At 47.5% G+C, this 23003-nt stretch overlaps 2 protein-coding genes across 2 annotated transcripts in view; one reads left to right on the top strand and one right to left on the bottom strand.

The window, feature by feature from the left end:
• LOC119442276 (WAS/WASL-interacting protein family member 3-like) overlaps positions 1-625 on the bottom strand; it is a 35290-nt gene extending 34665 nt beyond the window's left edge. The window contains exon 1 of the mRNA XM_037707092.2: positions 351-625. The gene's annotated coding sequence lies outside the window, so the exon portion shown is untranslated. The remainder of the gene's footprint in view (positions 1-350) is intronic.
• A 299-nt stretch (positions 626-924) lies between these two features.
• LOC119440603 (uncharacterized) lies at positions 925-3106 on the top strand (the record flags this gene model as incomplete). The annotated part of the gene is made up of 1 exon (XM_037705500.2): positions 925-3106. A coding segment is annotated over one exon (591 nt), but the record flags the coding sequence as incomplete, so codon positions are not given.
• Between the last annotated feature and the right edge of the window lie 19897 nt (positions 3107-23003).

The following is a 23003-nucleotide window of genomic DNA, read 5'->3' on the forward strand; positions in this document are numbered from 1 at the left end:
TGCCGCACAGAGCACGAAAAGATGTCACGTATTTACATCCGGCAAACGAAGCCGTACGCATTTCCTCAGCTCACTGCTAGCGGCGAACGTTTTTTCACGTCACTACGAGCGTCAACGAACTCTTCAGAAGCTCTGAAAGAATACGGCTTGATGCGAAGCAGTGACGATCACGAATCCCTTAGTACGTTTTGATAACTCGACGCTCAACCCATTGGGTGCGCACGGGAACTGGTCCGTGCGTGTTTACGGTTTCTATTACCATTAGAACTATGTACAGGTACCGAAGCTGCTTCTTAAAGTATTTTGCAGCGCAAGTGACGCAGGAGTGTTCGTACAGGAAGCGAACTTACCTTATCGTTATGTCATTTCGGCCGCGATGAGTCGGCGGTGACCAACTTTCCGCGAAAAAGGAAAACACCCTGATGATAAAATGGCTGCTTACACCTACTAAAGCTGGGTCACACAGCGCCACAGTTAAACAGATGAAAATCCGTATTGGCAGTTAGCGATGCTTTAGGAAGAATAGAAGCTCTAACCTTCGCATATGCAACACAAACATATGCGAGGCGCAGTTGTTTATAATTAATGTTAACAAATCTGAAGCAGAAGGCCAGTGAGAAGCCCCCTCGTGGACTGTTCTTGTTTTTGCAAACCAGAAAATGAGTATGCATTATTATTACCAAATGTTAAACAAAAGCATACTTTGTAAATTAGAATAATGTTTTCAACTGAATATTTTCTTTTTGCTTATGAAAACAATTATTCTTAGCGTAAGCTTTTTTTAACCTATCGACAACGACATCATTAAAACAAGTTAAAATGAAGCCATACAAGGCCAATCCAGAGGCCAGCCGAAGTCGCCCCGAAAAGAAAACGCTGTGTATGTTGTGGCAGATGTTGCAGATGTCGTTTTGTTGCCGATGATGGTTTTCCTGTGTGAAGGCGGCGGAATCTTGTGAAAAACGCCCCGAAGAGCAGCTGCAGCAAACCGGGACTCGAGAGCTTTCGCCTCCTCAGGCTTTCAATCCAATTCTCGCTACAGAAGCTGAAGGGATTTGTAAACCACACGGCGTCACCATGGCAGAGGGCGAAGGATCGGCGGCCAAATCCCAACAAATTACCAACAGTTCCTTCCGGAAGTCCTTGTACGCGCTGGAGCAGTGGCCCAGTGCGATCGAATCGCTCCGGAACCAAAACCAGTCGCCGGAATTTGCGAACATGATCGGCAGTTTGATTGACAGGACTCTCTCTGAACTTGAGGTTATTTCCTCCCTCGTGGACAAGCAGTCTAAAAGGCAGGAGCACCAAGGCGACGACAAGGGTAAGGAGACAGCCTCGAATCCTGGGCCGAGTGGTGAGAAAGGAGAGGAACCCGGACAAGAAAGCAGCACGCCTGTGGAGAGCCTGAAAAGGTCGAGTCCTGAGACCGTGCCACAGCAGGCGGAGGCTGCGAAACCGCCGGTCGTGAAGAAAGCTCGTATGAAATATACCCCCTTGCGAAAGCCCAGTGTTTAAGTTGACTGCCGTGTTCCTGTATCGATTTCTTCTTTTTTATTTTATTTACGACCGGACATGCAATAGATATGGCTCAGTCAATACAAGCCTGTTTTTGACGAGCGCTTTTATTGTGTTTGACGGACCAGGTGGCATTTCTTCACAATGCGCACTTTTGCATTATCGTTTTAAGTCTACTCATTTGGTCGAACTTACAGATGTGTCGTGCGCATAAAAAGTTTGAAAAGTGAATGTTACCTTCGCACGACTCATTCACAACATTATGCCATCTCACGTGTCATTTTCTTTCATATTGTATTCTGCATTTTAACACATTCGGCAGGTTTCGTACGGCCGTTTGTACTGACACTGCACTCAATAAACCACATGTATAAATTTTTGACGTGATCCACAGGCACCAATATTCTGAATGTGCAACTGTCATGCACTTGTGTTACTGCGCAACCCTTGATCCCATGCACAAGACAAGCAACAGCTTTTGTATATTCAAAATAGTATTTGTCCCACATGATTGTACACAAGCATTGTTGTATGAATATCTAAGTCATATCTGATGATTCTTACAATCTCGCATAAGAAGTTTGGCATGAGTGATTCAGAAACATCGTCAGGCATGTCTTGTGTGTGATTTCTAAGGTGAGATTGCTTCTCATGTTCCTGTAAACATGCGAGGCATCTATGTTGATCTTTATTGTTGGGAATGTGTAATTCCTCTATGCTGTATATTTAAAAATGTGCAAAACATGGCAAGTTTAATTCTGGAATTTTGGTGACATGTATTTAGTGTTATTCGTAATGCTTGTAATGATCTTATTTTGCTACCGCCATTCCATGCTCTGCAGGTGCTTCTTGTGTGGATTTTATTAAATCAGTCAGATTTTTTGTTCTCTGCTTGATACAAATGTCATTTAATGCATGCAGACATGGCCTGTTGGCTTACACTGATCACATAATTTGGCCACCATAAACAAGATAATTGTCAGTTGCATTCTAGCTATCATCAGTAATTGCAACAATGATATGGTTCAGGCTGAGACATGAAATTTTCCTGCTAGAGGCTGTCTAACAACTGTTTCTGCAGTGACACCATATTATGCTTCCAAGAACTCGCATGTAAGATGGCTTCATTTATTTGAGCCCATTGGGGATTTTAGTCCATGCTGGTAATACAACAAAACGTATTGTATAGCCAGATGTTTATTTGAAAGGGTTAGGGGGATAGCCTTGTTTGGGCTAGAGAAAAGAAAGTATGTGGTTTTCAAATCACCTTAGCTATTTGTCACATCATATGAAGATGAAAACATAATTTATGGTCCCTACATAGACAAGTACACACATCAGCAGTGCAGTTCAGTTGCTTGCAAAAGCATTTTAATGCATGAATATTAGAGAACAAGAGTACTGAAGCATTACAGTAATATTTCAAACATTTGAATAGTAAAATGTTCTTGTACTACATAAAGAAAATGCAGCAGTAACGGGTGGATTGGGATAGATTTAGTTGATCCTTCTGGTATGACTAACTGCACTTAGAGATTCAAATCTCGGTGGGCATTCTGAGCATTAAAAATGTATCCCTTGTTAAACCTGTTCCTTGTGTTGGTGTGGGGTTTTGGCTGTAATTAACTACCCTTCACACAACTGATGCCTCAGCACCAGCTAGTGGGCTCCTGTACCACGTTGACATCAGAAGCTGTGTTGACATGAATGCAAGATTTGTGCATCGCATCATCATTCCATCTTGAAATCGTGTGAAGAGGGAGGATGTTTTAAGACGTCACCTTAACGCACCAGCCAGAGGTAGTTTACATGGGTGAAGTCACCTCTAGTGAATTCATGAAAACAGCTAGCACAACAATTGAGGCAGAGCGAGAACACTATGCCTGGCATTTGCTCCCCTCCGTCCAGCGACAAAACACATTCACAAAAAAAAAAAAAAAAAAATTGCAGATCCAACAAACATGTGGAATGTAAATGAAGTTGTAGTCAAGCAGTGTATTCAATGCCAACTGCAACGAAATTTCACTTTGCTGAAACACCCGGTATTTTTCATGTGGGATTAGAACGGTATACTTACCAATGTCATCAACTTGCTCTGCGCCAGTTGTGGCCTCGAGTGCGTGTCGCAGAACGAAATAAGACGCCTCCTTCAGCGGCGCAAGTTTTGCTGCCGTCCCTATAGCACTGTCTTCAGCTTTATTATTATTATTATTATTATTATTATTATTATTATTATTATTATTATTATTATTATATACTTTCAACGTCATCTCGATGTGTTCAACTATCTGCGTTCAGCTGAAAATTAATTGCAGGCCTTACAACTGCTGTTTATGGCTGCGCCTTTATGCATGGGCGATTTTTGTGAGATATGTTACGGGATGCTGGGAGTATAGGCTGGATGTATTTACAATATATACACAAGTAGAGTTAGTGCGGTCAAGATAGCTGACCAGCAACAACACGAAGCAGCCAGTGTCTCTCGATCTTCTTCTTTCTTTCCTCCTATTCTTCCGTAACAGGACCCCCGGGTGCTGAAGCGCCGTCTCGGCGCATGTCAGGCGAAGAACTGCGAGCGAAGTATGGCTTCAACCGCGAAACGTGCACGATGTCAACTGGCGTCGGACTTGAGGACGGATCAAACTGTAACGGCGAGATCTCATAATTGACGTCGTTAACCTGACGTAGGACTTCATGAGGCCCTGTGTAGCGAGAGAGAAGCTTCTGGGAGAGACCGACACGACGACATGGTGACCAGAGGAGCACCCAAGCACCTGGGGCGAACTTAACGTCGCGATGGCGGCGATCGTACCGCTCTTTTTGTATATCCTGCGATGCCAATAGACGAGATCGGGCGACTTGACGCGCCATGTGAGCGCGATCGATGACTTCACGAGCGTACTCAGTTGTAACACGTGGCACAGAAGGTAGGATGGTGTCAAATGGCAATGTGGGGTCGCGACCATACAAAAGATAAAAGGGTGAATATCCTGCGGTGTCATGTCTGGACAAGTTATATGCGAATGTCACGTAGGCCAGCGTGGCGTCTCAGTCGCGGTGATCATTGGAAACGTACATCGACATCATCTCTGTGAGTGTTCGGTTGAGACGTTCCGTTCCGTAAGACCGTTCGTTTGTGGGTGGTAGGCGGTGAACAGCTTATACTCTGTGGCACAAGAGCGGAGGAGGTCGTTAACAACTCGGGACAAGAACGAGCGGCCGCGGTCGGTTAGTAACTGTCGAGGTGCACCGTGGTGGAGGATGACGTCACGGAGGAGAAAATCTGCGACGTCAGTTGCGCAACTAGTCGGCAACGCCTTGGTTATCGCGTAGCGTGTCGCGTAATCGGTAGCGACGGCGATCCACTTATTCCCTCGAGTCGTCGTCGGAAAAGGGCCAAGCAGGTCAAGGCCTACGCGATAGAAAGGTTCAGAGGGAACTTCAATTGGATGGAGTCGTCCGACAGGTGGCAGGGGAGGTTTTTTCTGGCGCTGACACAATTCGCAAGTTGCGACATAACGACGCACAGAGCGGTAGAGTCCCGGCCAGAAGAACCGGCGTCGTACGCGTTCGTATGTGCGCAAAACTCCAAGGTGTCCCGCCGTTGGTACATCGTGAAGTTGCTCGAGAACGACGGATCGTAGATGACGAGGAAGGACAAGGAGAAACTCAGGGCCCTCAGGGTTGATATTGCGACGGTAGAGGATGCCGTCGTGCAGCACGAACATGCGGCACGGGCCGTCGGTGCTGCCAGATTGCACTCCGGCGATGATGGCCTGCAAGGACTCGTCGCGATGTTGTTCAGCGCGCATGTCGCGCATGTCAGTGAAAGCCAACACGCAGGTCTCCGGATCATGCGCAACAGGATCAGGAGGATCCACGGGATGACGAGAGAGGCAGTCAGCGTCCTTGTGCAGACGTCCAGACTTGTAGATGACAATAAAAGAAAATTCCTGGAGCCGCAAAGCCCAGCGACCAAGCCGTCCAGTCGGGTCCCGGAGGGAAGACAGCCAGCAGAGGGCATGACAGTGGCGCACCGACGGGGGGGGGATTCGGGGGTTGTAACCCCCCCCCCTGAGGCCGACCTAACCCCCCCTTTTGTTTAAACCCTTTTCTTTCCTTGCGCATTCGAGTACTGCAACTAAGATGTAAGACGCGCAATCGTCTGCACACTCGCAAAAAGCGCATTTTGCGACAATTTCCCGTGAAGAAATCGAAATTAGTGCTGTTTAGATGGTATTGGCAAGCTGTCAACCCCCCCCTGGCCGAGATCCTGGGTGCGCTACTGGGGCATGATGGTCTGTAATGACCGAAAACGTGCGGCCGTACAAATATGGCCGGAACTTGGCGACAGCCCACACTAAGGCCAAGCACTCACGCTCGGTGATGGAGTAATTCCTCTCAGAAGGTGACAGCAGGCGGCTGGCGTAAGCTATCACGCACTCGGTACCATTCTGCTGCTGGGCGAGAACAGCACCGATGCTGTGGCTGCTGGCGTCAGTGTGGACTTCGGTCGGTGCAGATGGATCAAAGTGGGCAAGTATGGGAGGGGTGGTCAGAAAACCGATGAGAGCGGAGAACGCGTGAGCCTGCTCCGGGCCCCATGAGAAAGGCGTATTCTTCTTGAGAAGATCTGTCAAAGGGCGAGCAACGTCGGCGAAGTTTTTGACGAAACGCCGAAAGTAAGAACACAGGCCGACGAAGCAGCACACGTCAGAAGCAGAACGAGGCACAGGGAAACTGCGAACTGCGCGAACTTTATCCGGATCTGGTTGTATACAACGGTTGCGTTAACGAGATGTCCCAACACGGTAATCTGACGGCGCCCGAATTGACATTTCGTTGAGTTCAGCTGAAGGCCGGCTTTTCGGAAGACCGCAAGAATTGCAGCGAGTCGCGTAAGGTGGCTGCTGAACGTGGGAGAAAAAACAATAACGTCGTCAAGATAACAAAGACAGGTGGTCCATTTGTAGCCTCGCAGAAGAGAGTCCATCATTCGTTCAAATGTCGCAGGAGCATTGCATAGGCCAAAGGGCATCACTTTGAACTGATAGAAACCATCAGGTGTTATGAAGGCAGTCTTCTCGCGGTCCATTTCATCAACAGAAATCTGCCAGTAGCCGGATCGAAGATCAATGGACGAGAAGTATGTAGCTCTGTGCAGTAGCGCACCCAGGATCCCTGCCAGGGTTGACAGTTTGCCAATACCATCTAAACAGCACTAATTTCGATTTCTTCACGGGAAATTGTCAAAAAAATGCGCTTTTTGCGAGTGTGCAGACGGTTGCGCGTCTTACATCTTAGTTGCAGTACTCAAATGCGTAAGCAAAGAAAAGGGGTTAAACAAAAGGGGGGGTTAAGGCGGCCTCAGGGGGGGGGGGGGGTTACAACCCCCGAATCCCCCCCCGTCGGTGCGCCACTGGCTCTGTGTAAGCAGTCCAAGGCGTCATCGATGCTGGTAATGGGTAGACGTATTTTCGCGTGATCTTGTTTAAATGGCGATAGTCGACGCAAAAACGCCAGGTACCATCCTTTTTCTTTACAAGGACCACTGGCGAAGCCCAAGGACTGGCTGATGGCTCGATGACCCCTTTCCGGAGCATTTTGTCCACTTCTGATTGGATTACTCTACGTTCAGCATGTGATACACGATAGGGACGCCGACGAATAGGATTCATGTCTCCAGTGTTTATACAATATATATATAAAGTAGAGGCGTCACTCGTATATGGAGGGTTGGCATACATCATGGAGGAAGGAAACCCCAGGAGAGGCCCTGGCCAGCACGAGCGTATTGGAGAAGGTGTGGCGGAAGTCACGTGCTGTTTTTCGCAAAGGAGCACTGGGATGGGTACCCCAAATGTCAACGTTGCCATGACAACCGCGCTCCTGAAGCTTCGCTGCTGCTCTCGGTCTCTGAAAAGTGAGATAAGATTTTTCCGCCGGTGTCTTTCCCGCAGCACCTTTTGTTCGCAAGAAAAGCTGACTTTGGGGTTTGGTGTGTAAGCTTGAAAGTTGTGTTTTGGGTCTGTGGGTGTGAGTGTCGGCCAGCAATAGATACACTCAAGCAATCACGGCGCGGGTCTTCGTCGTCTTCTTCAACGTGCCACGGAAAAACACAGGAGCGCGTCTGCTTCACTAAACCTGCTACAGAAGTGTCGTAAGCTTTGTTTTGACGCGCGTCGGCAGCACACACTTCCGGCCGCTCGTAACAATGCAAGTTCAAAGTTCGCGCCTATCTGCTCCGGCGAGCTGCAGAACCCCTGATTGGAGGCGCAAAGAGAGGTGGCACACCAACATGGCTGCACTTCCGGCTTCAAAAAAGTGACGTCAGGGCCTCTTCCTGTTTTGTTTCCTTCCTCCATGGCATAAATGAACAAAACAAGACGCACATGGGCGCGAAACGCAAGCAGACGCAAATGTGAAACAGCGTTAAAGTGTATAAAAAGCTTATTGGTTTGTTGCCTACACGCAGCATTCGTAGCATTCGCTTGAATAATCATGAATAAACTGGAGTATTCGCTCGATGAACATGCCACTTGCCAACCTAGCTGTCATTTCCTCCCCCTTTTTTTTTTGTATAATTTGGCAACAGATCGCTTCCTACTGCGCCTTATCTATGTGCATGCTTTACGTTCGAGTACGTATACCGTTCACGTATACCCACCAAAGTCGATCCTTGTACTACACTCTACCTTGTACCCACTCTCACTAATGCACTCAAGCGGCCAGCCGGGCTCAGACACAATGCAAGCGCCAGACTCTTCGCTCACGACATCTGCTTCGCTCGCTCGCAGCGTGCTGCGAACTAGTGAAGCAGATCGCTAATTATTGCTCCCTTCTATGGCGCGGTCATATAAGGGAGCTGCGGTTTCTTCCCGGTACTATATATATAAAGACAGCAAGCAACGCAGGCAAAGCCTTTGTCACAAACAAGACCTTGAAACAGCCGACCCATAGGGCACGGCTCAAGGGAGCGCGGGTGCCGTGAGAAACCAATAATAATAATAACAAAAGAAAAGAACAGCCGAAAGAGAACTGAGAGTGAAAGAGAACTATAGGCACGGCACCGAAGTAACCACCTATTACAGATATACGATATTTATCAATTGCCAACACCCTGATGAACCATTTAAAACTATACTCAGCACTATGCTTATATCAAAGCAGCTTCGTAAACCAAACATGTGCAGGCTCACAAAAGTGACATCCCGTAAGTACTACGTTTATCTCGGCTAAACTCCATTTAAAAAAAAGAAGAAGAAAAAAAAAGAAAGAAAGGCAGCGCGCGCTTGTGTTTGGCAGTCTTATACTATTATCACAATAACGCGGACATATACCATTCTGATTCTTTTTGGCACTAACCGAGGAAGCCTGCAGTCTGTAGTGTCACAGCTGTACGAATAAATATTAATTTACTTACCTGTGTACACCAGATGTCCATGCACAGCAGACGGATAGCTGCAGTACTGTATCAGCCGTCCTGACAGGTGGTGGTGGTGGAAAACATTTATTCAAATACTTGAGTCTTATATACAACCTACGAATGGGTCGGCTCTAGATCTCATAGGGTGGGCGTGAACTTATGACCCTCGGCGACTCTCAAAGCCCAGCCCACCAGCTGCTTTTGCGCAGCCGGGTCGGAGATGGACGCCGCGATATCTCCCATCCTGACAGGCACCGTCGACGCTTTCAGGTAATCCACGCGCATCTCGCATACATTCACGGCATGTCACAATCGCTACTTTCGCACGGGCAGCTCGTTACACCATGCACGCACGCCTGTAGACACCAGACTTGTACGTAACGAATTATATGCAATTAATTACGTGTAATCAGTTACCTTTTTTGTAATCTGGTAATTGAACGATTGCTTTGTTTACTCGGTAGCGCTCACTGTAATCCAGTTACTTATTTCTGTAACCAATTACATGTACCCAGTTACATTTTTCAGCTTTGAGCACTTAAATTTAGCGGGAACTGCGGTGTAAAGTACAGTTACGTGGGGCGAAGAAATGAGCAGATTTGCAAGCGCAAATTGGAAACAGCTAGCGCCAGACAGGGGCAATCAGAGATCGCTTGGACAGGCGTTCGTCCTGCTACAGTGTACTCTTTAGAACAGGTATTCTAGTACACTATAGTCCTGCAGTGGACATAAACATATGATGATGATAATGATGATAGGGTTAAAATGGATGAAACCATGCAGATGGGCTAGCTTCTTCCCACAATCAGTGTCAGATACGCATCGGTCAACTGAACAAGGCAGACTTGCGGATTTTCACACCTGACTTGGAAATCCGACCTCCGAGCTTTCTTCCTATAATAATTTTTTTTCTCTCTATCTTTCTCTCTCCTGGATGCATTTTTAAGCGGCCTTCATAGGTGGTAAGAGCTGCTGCTCAATTCCTCTTCGCTTAGTGCATGCAGTCTACGACTTCTCTGATGTGGTAGTGGCGATTGTCGTGGATAGCAATAGGCGGGTTTAGCCTGGCGATCGAGGGCGACAATCGCTCCACCTGAGCGTCTCTTACAATGTTACTGTTCTATGTCACCACATGTCCATCAAACCAGTATGTGTATATGAATGCACGAAGACTTGAAGCTGTTTGCGGGCTATAAGTGACTTTTCTGGGAACACAAGGTGTTTCAGGACTGCATGCGGAAGGCCCTTCTTTTGCAGCTTCTCAAACAGAGCGCCCCTTTCATCTCGGTATTTTGGGCAAGGCCACGGAAAGTGTTTATTGTCTCCTGTCTCTTCGCGTGCAGTGCAGTTTGGAGAATCGATACACCTCATCTTAAATAACCATGATGCTTAGCAGATCCTATCTCGTGAGCAAGGTGTTCGTGCATTACAACACAAGCCTTTAGTCCAGGGCGCACATCGAGTGAGTTTTCAGTGTCGCTGCAGATGTCTTCACAAGAAAACGATGGACTATTACCGAAAAGAACTGCGAAAACAAAATTTTAGCGAATGTAAACAACGTATGAAGGACTGCAGAGGACGCATTAAAAGAGCCAGTCCAGCTTGTTCTATTTACTGTATTTGTGCTATACACGGTGTTTCAGTTAACTTGGGCCAAACTTTAAAAATATGCAAATGGCTACGTAGTTGGACAGAACCAAGGTAATGCTGTTTGGCGTCGCTTGGAGATACTCAGACTATTTTTACTGCGATAGCAATTATATGGACACTTCAACCGGATTTCTGCCGTCGCCGTCGCCGTGAGGTTCCGTATAGATAAAATCTTCACCGCGCGCCGTATGCCCGAGCGGAAGCGTGCGGGGACGCGCGCTATCACGGAGAGCGAACGCACTCAATCTGGAAGCGGGAAGCCAGCGCAAGGGAGTGGGGGGTCACTTCTACTCTACCAACAACCGGTCTCGTCGCTCGTCCGCACCGTCTCTTATATCTCCACACGGCTCTGACCTTTGTATGCGCTGTGCATTCGCCGCTCAGTTTCCGTTGAAGCGATAGACCGCACGTACCTTCGCCCGTTGCTGCGGCGTATGCGCTTGCTGCCAGCGTTTTGACAGTCGTTGTCTGCAGTCATTCAGTGTGATCTATTCATGTTTGTTTGTGCACGCTCGCACCACGATTGTTAATTCAGTTAGTAATAGTCGGGCCACATTTTCCAACGCACGCTACACATGCAATGCTGCCCGGATCGGCAGTGCAGCGCTACAGGTGTGTCCCTTCGCACGCACTGCCCACGGGAAGCGCTTCTCATCAACACCACCGTTTCACATGCGCCTTCTCGTGGTCATCGAGTCTCTCTTCATGTCGGTCTACTTACGCCGCAGCACACCTGCTTACTTAATCAGCTCATGTTTACTATACAATTCATATCGCTACCAAAGCCGCTCACATTACTTCGTATGACATTGCTGTGTTACTATCGCATTCATTGCTTCGCCCTTAGGGCGAAACTGTGACATGTTTTTGTATTCCGCCTATTTACATAATTAGCCTCAATTAATTAATTAATTATTATAATTAGATTAAAAGTGTCAATGAGAAAATTGTAGAGCACTATGAAAACTCCCGATACAGCTTTCTGTTGCCTCAATGCGTGCAACATAAAAGTGTTTTTCCCAGAGTGAAAGAAGACCGCGAATGCCCGCGCGACTGGCCGCTCGAGGCACGTTGCGTGTATTCGCGGTAGGGAGCCTACATGCAACGCTGTAAAACGGCGTTGCATGTACGCTCCCTAATTCGCGGGCTTATAACACTTTTATGTAACACGTACTGAGCAACAGAAAGCTCTATCGTAAGTTTTCTCATGTTTTTCGTGTTTCAATTTATGGATACCCAGCCCCGTAGGAACATTAAGGCCAGCACATCGACCGCGCAGGCCCTCCACGTGGTGCAAGGTTTTGGTGAACAAAAATTGAATTTCTCACACTGAAATCCGTCAGAAAAACAGAAAAACTTTGCCATTCGGCGTCGGATTCGCCGTCGGATTGTTTACCAATCGGCTTCGGATTGTAATTTGAATGTACGAGAAAACTCAAACACAAACCCCTTTTCCAGCATTTCTACCAGACCTGCGCGCGTCGGAGCAATAGCAAACAATAAAATAATGAAAAGAGGTGCTAGGGCCTTCACATTTTAATATAAGACCACTAATATTGTCCCTGGAAAAACGTCTTTCCAGCAATGCATTTCAGTTTAAAAGTGAAGCCGACTTTAAGGGGATCGGTGTAAGCTTGGTCGTTGTAAGCTGGCTTTCCCACGTTCAGTGTTGAAGTGAATGAAGCCTACTTGCCGTATGCGAACGATGCGATGCGAACGGGTCCCGATAACGCTATCGCGTTTAAGGCGAAGCTTAAGCGTCCTCCAATTTTTAAAGTTTGGCCCAAGTTAACTGAAACACCCTGTATGTTAATATACATGTGGGATGGAAAGTAACGTTAATGTAATCGATTACTTTTTATAAATTGCTCAGTTATCTTCGTGGGGCTGCAACTGGCAAATGTAATTCATTACGTTTTTGAAAGAAAATTGTAATTGTAACCAGTTCCTTTTTTTTTCCTCCAGCCACACTGCAGAAAAAACGCACGCGGCGCGCCGGCGGCGGAAACGCTGCTGCGGCATTGCTACCACATTGAGTGGCGGTGCGCCGCTGTTTGAGGCAGGAAACGGCGGCCTTTTTTTTCTTTTCTAAACTTCCAGAAGAACTTTTTTTCGGTCATTGAAAAAAAAAAAGAAAGTTCAGCGCAAACTGACGCGCTATTTCAACGTTGCTGAATAAAAGTGCTTTCGCTGCGGTTCGTATGGCGTCGATTGATGCTGCTCCGCATAACGTGTTATTGCCGCTTCTACCTTGCTTCTGTGCGATCAGCTGTCGGAAATGCAACTGAGTTTTCGCTAACACACTGTGCTCCAATCATGCTAGATTGAATCATGTGGATTGAAGACGTGTGCAATAGTTGGCTGCAAAAATAGCGACTAGCATGTTAAGGAACAGAATGAATCTGTGTGGCCAAGTTCGCCGACCGCTGTTGCAACTGTCCGAACGTGTTACCGGCACTTAGTGATGTACGGTTTTCCTCGATGGTACGGACATTTGCTCATCCGCCAGCCTTGTATCGCTAACCTTCAAAGAAAGGGCTTAATCCCCAGAACTTCGACAGCAGTGAGTACCACTCGTTAAAGAATGACAAAGGGAGTAGCGCCGCTTCCTCTCATAGTAAGTTTCGCGCACGTTATCTATACACATCTGTCCCAAAGGCAGGAAAACTCACGCCCACTCTATCGCCGACGTACCAAGAATAAGTGAATGGGCGCACACTTGAATATATGCGCACTGTATACGCACAATAAATGACGGACTACACCTATGGCGCACGAATGGCCGAAGCTGAATGTTTCGTGACGGTCCACAAGAGTAAGCAAGTTACTAACTGTAATATCACTGACAATTGGGCGAGTTGGTACGGATGCATGGCTTCAGAATGACGCAACAAGAAAGACGAAAGAACACACGAACACAAGCCTTGTGTTCGTGTGTTCTTTCGTCTTTTCGTCTTTCTTGTTGCGCCATTCTGAAGCCATGTAACTGTAATATATATCTGTACAAAACATGTACAAAACAGCTACGTTTCAAGCCTTGTGTGCAGAAAGAACAAATCTATCGGAACTGAGCACACCCGCGAGCGATTAGACAGAAAATAATCAGATAGTGGTCGCACCGAGGAACTTCACGGAGTCAAAAACTGACTAGCCACTGCTTCAAAATATTTGCCGAATTAAGAACAAAGAGCAAAACACACTAATCCTGACTGAATTCATAATCGGAAAGCTTGGATAGCTTAGAATACATATTTAGCCCCGCTTTTAGAACAAGCACCATATACGCTGTTTGCGCCGTTTGGACATAGCTTAATCAGCTCCGAAAGCGCTTTTGCATGTTGTTGTTGTTCTTATTGTTGCCTCAAAAACAACAACAACTCTCTGAAGCTGTGTTTAAAGCTTCGTGTCGTCCACCTAGTCACCGTCGACGATATCTCCGAAAACATAGGTTTTCTAAGCCGCGCCGGCGTCATGCACTTCCATTGTAAACAAGGAGGCAACGGAGGCAGTTGAGGCAAGCAATGGACGCGTCACCACGTGATCAAACATGGCAGCGCCCACGGGATCGCCGCGAAAAGGGTCAATAACGGGAACGCTTGGATTTCTTCTCCACGCGTATGCTTTCAACAAAATAAACAAAAAGGTCAATAACGGGAAAATTCGAAGTGTTTAACACCGAAATGACATTTAAGCGTTAGTCTATAAGCGTGGTGAGATTTAAAGCGTATACAAATCCTCGTTGGCAGGCGTTACACCTTTAAAAGAAACCACATAAACCGAAACAACAAATAGGGAGACGTGATTCACGATCCCTTGTTCATCTTGTTCAGTGCACTTTCTGTAAGAAAAAAAAAAAAAGAAGAAGGATAAGAAACCCTGAACGGTAGTAAACAGACGGACATGTTTCGCAAGAGGTGTGATGTTTTTACTTATCTCACAAGCCTTTTTTGACTTGGAGTATCATACGCCATTTGAGCATTTCCTTGTACATCACATCTGTCGGGTCTTTCGTGCATGTCTGTTGTCGTAATATATTATTTGACTGCCTCGCCTTCTAGCGCATAACCGCTGTTTATTTGTATCCGACGTGCACGGGCGAGTAATTCGATGCAATACGCCATTATGGTATTCATGTATAAGCGTGGATACTAAAAGGGCAACAAGCTTTCGTTCTTTTAAAGCAGCCGCGGAATAATATATATATATATATATATATATATATATATATATATATATATATATATATATATATATACACGGTAATACAAAAAGGGGCAGCGTTCATTAGTTTTGTACCACCTGCATTTTTATGAAAAGGCCAAGCTCGGGGATAAATCTGGTTTAACTCGTTTTTGTTTTTTTATAAAAGTTGTTCGGGGTGCTAAAACGAAAGAGCCTAACTTATAGTACTTCGTGAATTGGGTATGCATGCATGCGTTTGTAGAAGAGCTTAGAATGGTGCGTAGGTGTGTGTCTCAGACGCATGTATGATACAACTACTCGGTGCACCGCGATGCCACATCACCATCTGGGATTTCTTTTTCCAGAACTAGCACGTTGAAGATGAGGTGCACAAAAATTGATTAACAACTTGCAGCGCCACGGCCACATCCTTTTATTGCGATTATATGGACACTCCAAGCGGATTTCTGCCGTCGCCGTCGTCGTCGCCGCGAGGTTCCGTATAGAGTCCAACGGCGATGAAATCGTCGCCGCGCGCCGTGTGCTTTATGTGCGAGTGAAAGCGCGCGAAGGACGTCGTGATCCCATTGTTCTCATGTCGTCACTTTGTCGTCCTTATACCATCGTCATCATTTAAGAATCGACATCTCATTGTCGTCATATGCCGTGGTCCTTACACGCATTTGTCGTTCCATCGATATCCTTCGTCGTCAATCCATCGTCACTGCGTCGGCGTCATACATACAGTCGTCGTCACGCCTCCATGCTCATGGGCAAACTTGGCAAGCAAGTGTGTCACGTTCCCTACCGTTTACGCTCAAAGGCGGTGCACGGCTTGCGGTACATTCTCGAGGAGCGATGCTTAATAGGCGTGTATACTCAGGAGGCGGGGAGGTGGACACTTAAAGAAATAATACGACTTTTGTAAAACTTGCCCCCCAGTTTTAGAGTATTATGGTAGAACATTCAACATGCCACAAAAGTTGTTCGGTAACAACAGAAAACTCACATCCATTGATGGTTACGCATTCAAGTATATATATAGCTGCGAAATGTCTCTCTTGCAATCTGCTCAGATAATCCTCTCCCACATTTTCTTTTACCTTTATGTGTTTTACGGTGAATTGGTACTCTTGGATCAGCAAATTCCAGTGAAGTTACAAAGAACTCTACTGTTCCACTGTCTTGCCTGTCTTAAATAGCTGAGAGGTTGGTGGTCTATCTGGACGATAAATGGGGGCCCTATTAGATGGTACATCAAGAATTTCTGTATCCCCCACGCGAGCGCGAGGCATTTTCCTTCAATTGTGCTATAGGCTGTCTCTCTATGGAGCTCTTTTCTGTTATATAGATTAGGGGCGAGCAGTTACAGAGTCGCCATCTGTCGGAAGCGCCTCGCTTGCGTAGTATATGAGGGATAACGCGGCGCGCTCTTCGTAGGTTTGGCTCTCGGTATACTCAATAAAAACACCACGCGGAAGCCCTCCTGGACATTTCTGTAAGTGCTTTCAAAACGAGGAAAGCTGTTTGCTGTCAAAATAATAATCTTGGGCAAACAGAAAGCGCAGAATGGTTTGCGCAGACGCTATCTCTCTACCGAATATACGTATATACATGTATAGTGAACGCCCACAGCGCGTGGTCGCCGCGCTGGAACCGGCTTCTTGAGTGAAAGGCAGGTATTCGCTGAGAGCAAACTATGCCAAATATGTGCTTATATAGCGGGCTGTCTGTATAAGCAAATGAAGCATAACAGAATGAAGCCTCAATGCAGCGATAGCACGGGTTCTCAGCGACCTATATAGACTGCGTGTCTGCATGCATGTCCGCGTACAAATGTTTCACGCTGCGAGCACGTTTTCGCACCGTGCCGTGAGCTTTATAAGGCCGCAGCGTATATGAGCTGAGGCCTATGCGCTGCGGCATATATGAGCTGCGACAGTACACAAGCAACTGCGTGTACGGACGCTGTCAGAGCTGTTAAAAAATAATTTTGTGATAACTAGGGACTTCGACGCTATTGAGACACGGCGACTCGTGATGTGCCATCGCGACGATTCAATCATTTTTTTTTTATTTTCTTCTAAATTCTTGGTCATTTCAATATCGTTATTCCTCAAGTTCCGTCCACTGTATGCATGTTTATCGGTCTTCTCAGCGAGGAATTTCTCGCTGCTTCTTAATTTTTGTTAATCCAGTACATTCATTGTTTGGTGCACGTTTACACAAACATGAGCATATGCCATGCCTTTTTTAGGTGCGAGGCACCTTATGCGCCCGGGCTGTCGGCGTCTCCTGTCGTAATCGTCGTCGTCGTAGCCGTCGTCGTATATAGTCGTAGTCACAGTAAGCAAGCGGTAACATATTCTTGGTTTAAGCGCGAAAGAAACACAGACGGTGGCACAAGAAGACAGGTCAGCGCTTGTCCTGTCTTCTTCTGACATCCTCCGTGTTTCATTCGCGCTTAAACCAAGAATATGTCACCGTACCAACTCGCCCAACTATCCATCCGTAAGCAAGCGGCTCGTGCTCGCGCTCGGCACGCGCTCGTGCCACTGCTCCCGCGTTCCTCGTCGTCGTGTTCCACAGCTGGCTGCGTTGCCGCTCATCATTCCAGCGTAGAATTTCACTCCTCTTCTGTAGTCGTAATGGGCATACGCTGCGTTTACGGGGTTTTTAGCCATTGCTTAAGGCAGTATGACCCCATTAGCGGTGCATCACTGCATGCTTCGCACCTCCCCAGGTTTCACGTTAGTGGAGCTGCATTTCGCTCAATGGGTCATTTGACACTTACGCATAATCGTGTCGGGCGCGTTTTTCGTTAGATAGGTTAGTTTTAAATGTGCTTCTTACCGTTCCCTTTCCTTTCTGGTGAACTTGCCAGTATATATAGCATCAACAAGTCCATAGACCAGAGCTTTGACATTCGCCGGGCAGCGCGTGTGGGTGAGCATCTCACTGCGCGCTTCCTGTATATATACTCACCAAATATCGCAGCCCCGACGCCCTATAGCAGAAATATTTCTGGCGGAAGTGCTTGCAGCGCCTACCCTATAGTTGCAGCCGATGGCTGCTTGCGGTTCTAAGTTTCGCGATCCAAGCTTCACGCAGCTTCTTGTACTGCGGTTACGTGCGACACCGCGCTCCGTTGCGTATACGTCCGGCACTGCGGCACCGAGCAGTAGCCTACCATGTTGGACGCCTTCAAAGGCGGCTGCTACCTGTTCTGCAAGTGTTGTAAGAGGGAAAACCTCCCCACTTAATCAGAACCGCAGCGCAGGTGGGACTTTAAACTTTCGTTTTCAGCTCGCTTCGGCGCTTCCGAAGCATTCGACGCAACCTCTGCGGCTTCCGAATTTCAGCATGCCGTTCGTGCTCCGCGTGGACGCCTCCGACACGTGCCTCATGCAGTATTATCGCAAAATCATGACGGAAGCTCTACCACTGGAAAAGCTGGCGGCGCCGTCGGCGTGACGTGGTATGAGGGATCACGTCATACCCGTCACGCCGACGGCGCCGCCAGCTTTTCCAGTGGTAGAGCTTCCGTCATGATTTTGCGATAATACTGCATGAGGCACGTGTCGGAGGCGTCCACGCGGAGCACGAACGGCATGCTGAAATTCGGAAGCCGCAAATGAGAGCGCTGGAGACCTTGCCTTTCAGTTCCTTAAATGTATTCGATCTCCTGTATACATGTGTGTCCAATTTACTACATTTTTCTCTCTCTTTTTTGGTTAGCTCCGTGAGCGCTGCGCTGATCTCGGCGTGACCAGCCAGGGATAAAGCCTGTAGTAGTAGTTGTTGTTGTTACATCAAAGTAGCTGCAGTCAGTCCAAGGAAAGCAGCCTCGTCTTCGGCCGTGAAGCTGCTTCTATCCTGGTTGAAGTTTTCGCCAGTGGCTGCTGCTTTCATCCTCCAACTCGGTGTCCCAGGAAATCAATTTCCTCCAAGCCAAATTCGCACTTGCTCGGGCGTACAGTCAGACAGACTGTCTGAATCCGCTCGAAAAGTTGGCTTGGCGAGGCAAGGTGGTCTTCCCTCGTTGCGCTGGCGACGAGCACGTCGTCGTAATTATGCTCCACGTCAGGAAACCCCTCCGCGATTCGACGCATCAATTTGGCATCAACGGCGGCTGCGGTCTTTATACCGATAGGCATGAAACTAAACTGATAAAGCCCCGCTGTTGTTGAAAATACCGCCTTGAGTTTTGAGAGCTACTTTAGATGAGAAATTTGCCAGTATCCCTTGGCAAAATCTATCTTTGAGAAATATATACTTCTTGTCTCCGACTGTGGCGAAGGCATCGACCCTCATGAGATCGGAATCTGCCATTAAAAGATCATTCAAGCGGCGGAAATCTATGCATAGCCAAACCTGTATAGCCAAACTTGCATGCATAGCCAAACCAGCAGCACTGGGGCAAATTTCCAGGCGATTCTGTTTTTCGATTATTCCAAGCGTTTCCATTTCCTTGATCTCTTTCTCTGCATCTTCTCGCGTAGCAAACGGCAGCGGATATTGTTTGGAGTTTATTGGGGCCGTGGTCGTGGTTTCTACGGCCTAGTCTGTCTTTCCTGGAATATTAGAGAAAATGGATGCTCGCTGTTCCATTTTGTCTTGAAGTTCCTTTCGTTGTGACGTAGTCAGGCAGGATGCTAGCTTCACGTCTTTAACGATTTAATTTTTTTCACAAATTCCGGCGCCGGGATGTTTTTCCCTTCTTCTTCTGTGACACTAAATATAGTGTTACTACATGTTTTGTGTGTCGTCTATATATGTCCTCATATGTTTTTAACAGGTTGGCATGGAAGACCTTGGGCCCTCCCGCAGTCTCGATGGTAAAGCGGACGGCACCTTTTCTTTCTTTTACTTCGGAAGGTCCCTTCTACTGCAGATGCAGTTTGTTTAGTTCGGTTATAGTATATGAGAACTGGGACCTTGCCTCCAGGCTGAAACGACATTTGCTTTGCTTTGCGGTTGTGGAGCTTCGCGTAGCGGGCCCCGGCCTTCTCGAGTTATTCGTGTGCCAATCGGCACGTTTCTTCCAAGCGATTGCGAAGGTCGATCACGTGCTGGTATCTAGTCTTTGCTTCTTCATCGAGGTCGTGGTTCGTCCAAACCTTTAGAATGGCTATAGGGCCCCCTGATGTGGCGACCATACACTGCAGGTGCTCGAGGGGAGAAAATCCGAGGAGGAGGAGGAGGAGGAGGAGGAGGAGGAAAAACATTTATTAAGAAAAAAAAAACAACAAGCAGGCGTCTTCCTGCTTGTGTTGGGAGGTGCCCTCAGTCCAGGGCTCCTGCGGCTCTTGCTGTCTCCCGGGCCCGCCGCACCAGTTGTTGCTGGTCACGAGGGTCCGAGCTAGTCAGCACGTCCTCCCACTGCTCGGGTGTTGGGTTGGGTATATGCGGGACTACCTGTATTTTGGGGCATGCCCATGTGGTGTGATATAGGGAAGCGTAGTCGTTGCAAAGGGGGCATTTGTACGAGTACAGTGCAGGGTGTATTGCGTGTAATCTGCTTAAATGGGGGTATGTGTTGGTTTGTAATTGTCGCCATGCTACTGCGTCTTCGCGTGAGAGGGTCTTGTGCGGGGTGGGTATTGTCGTCTGTTCAATCTGTGGTGTTCTAATATGGCGTGGTATTGTAAAGGTACAGGCTCCATAGATGCGGCCGTATCCCTCTCTTGTGGCGCCCGGGTGGCATGAGCGCGGGCTACAGCGTGCGCACGCTGATTTCCACGGAGGGACTCGTGTCCTGGAGTCCATACTATTTCAACGTCGGGTAATTGAGAGGCTTGTTTGAGGAGTCGGGCGGCGATGGAACATATTCTGCCTCTGGCATAGCTACGACAAGCTGCTTGAGAGTCGGTAATAATTGTATATAGCGTGTCCGAGGCTTGCTTGGGGGTATACTTCCCTGTATGCAATAGCAAAGGTGCCAAATAACGGTCCCAGTATCTCGGCTTCTCTGCGCACATTCTCTTTAACACGAGCTTCAGAGTCCCGTTAAATGTCTTCACCAGGCCGCTGGCCATGGTGGTACGGGGTTGTGTGCAACTGTCGGACCGATAAGAGACGCGGGCGACCTCTTTCGTGAGTTTTGATGTAAAGTTGGTTCCGCGATCGCCAATACTAATACATATTGAGGCCTTCCCCAGTAACACATGAGGTACTCTTCTTTTAGGCGTCGTGCGCTGACAGATATCGCAAGAGGCCACAAACCTCTTCACGTCAGCGGTAAGTCCTGGCCAAAACAATCCTTCCAAGATGCGGTCTTTCGTTTTCTGAGCCCCTAGATGCCCGGACATATGATCCCATCATGGGCCATTTTTACTACTGTTTCTCGATGTTCCTTCGGAAAGAGTATAGCTGCTGCACGTACCTTCCATTTGGCTTTGTGTAAGCTAGATAAACAAGTCCGTTTTCTTGCTTAATTAAACTCAGTCTTGCTCTCCTTATCCCTGCAGGTTAGCCTTTTGCCGATCTGCAAAAATCAGTGTCAGAGCTACTCGTCCCTTTCTTGTGCCTCGGCTTATGCGCCCACCGTTCCGGTGTCGGCTCCTGTGTCGGGCGTTTTCAACCTCTCAAATTTAATTCTTGTGCTATTCGCCTGGACTCTATAGTTACGGCTGCAGCGGCCGCCTTCTCCCCTGCCGGTAAATCATCCTGTCTGTTTTCCTGCTTCGTTCGAGGAGTCGTCAGGTGCTCTAACACCCTTTATGTTTTTTTAGCATGCTACATCATACAGATACTCTTGCATATACAAATAGCCGTGATGTTGCCCTCAGAAATAGGAGGTCTAAATTTGAATTCGAGCTTCAGGTAGCATCTTCGCGGTGCCAACTACTATTATAAATAGACTGCACTACTTTCCCCTGTATTTTGATCGTCATTGACTAAGCTTCTGACTATTATCGTGTAGCTTCCCGTATCGCGTAGTACGACGACAGATTTTCCGGCCAGAGTGCCGGCAACAACAGGCATTCCCTTGACTAAGATTCACGGCCGTGTTATATCATAACCGCATTTACCACGCGAATCTTGGTGTCATTCTTTAACTCAACGTATCCGTCGCGGATGAATTCCTGGTCGTCTACCTTACCAGGTGCATAAACACGTGAAGCGTGAGGCTTTCCCTTCTATCACTGTTGGCAAGTATATCTGCCCTGTGGTCTTTCCTCCCACACTTAAAGCAAAGAGGAACATATTCGCCCGCAAAGTTGCTCTTGTACTGTGTGGCATGGTGCCCTATATATCCTATCGATAGGGCATCATACAGCACACTGCAGAGCAAGAACAACTATGCGGTATACCGCAAAGACAGCACTTCGGTGTATATAGCTCTCTGGCTGACTCTCCTGTCGTCATTTTCAATTCTCCCTGCGTCTTCTGAGCCATCTTTCTTCGCATTTCCCAGGTGCCTTCTTGTGCTTCGAGAAATCCATCGGCCAATCCTAAGATTTCATCAAATGACTCAGCTTTCCTCTCCTTAAGGTAAAGCGACAGGCTTGGGTGGCAGCATGCTAAGAAATTGTTCCTTAATCAAAATCTCGCGAAGTGCACGTAGTCCTTCACTATCTGAGCCATCTCTATCCGCCTGTCAAAATTTGCGCAGCGGTCTCGCCGTCCGCTGATGTTGCGCTCCTAAATCTTACTCTGAAGCACTCAATGGTGAATTTAAAATGCCTCAAGAGAGCGGCCTTGACCCTGGGGTAGCTTGACGCGTCTTCCGGTGACAATCTCCCCAACACGCTTAGCGCTTCTCCGCTCAGACATGTGCTCAAAACCGCATACATATAGACTACTGCCCCATACGCCCAATTCTGGCTCTTAGCGATGCCCTCAAAATGGCGTTTATATGTATACATGCGTCAAGATCATATTTTCTTTCGTCGAATGCGATGAGAAGCTTGCCCGCATTCAGTCTCAAACCGATGTCGGCATCTTTCTCTTGAGTGCTGCTTTAATATTACCCGGATTCTCCCTCCCCAGCTTTTGAAGCTCCAGTTTCAGACGCAACGCATCCACCTCACGCTTCATTGCTTTAAGTGCTGCATGCATGTGTTCTCTCCGCTGCTTCTCGTTCTCTTTCTGCTGCCTCTCGTGCCAAAGCTCTCTCCTCCCTTTGTTTCGCCAGCTCCTCCTATATCCACTTCCTCAGCTCCGCTCCTGACAGACCGAACTGAGGGCCGATAGATAACAGCTTTTCTAACTCCATGGTTAAGGG

Source organism: Dermacentor silvarum, chromosome 2, assembly GCF_013339745.2.
Source record: "Dermacentor silvarum isolate Dsil-2018 chromosome 2, BIME_Dsil_1.4, whole genome shotgun sequence".
Taxonomy (NCBI): domain Eukaryota; kingdom Metazoa; phylum Arthropoda; class Arachnida; order Ixodida; family Ixodidae; genus Dermacentor; species Dermacentor silvarum.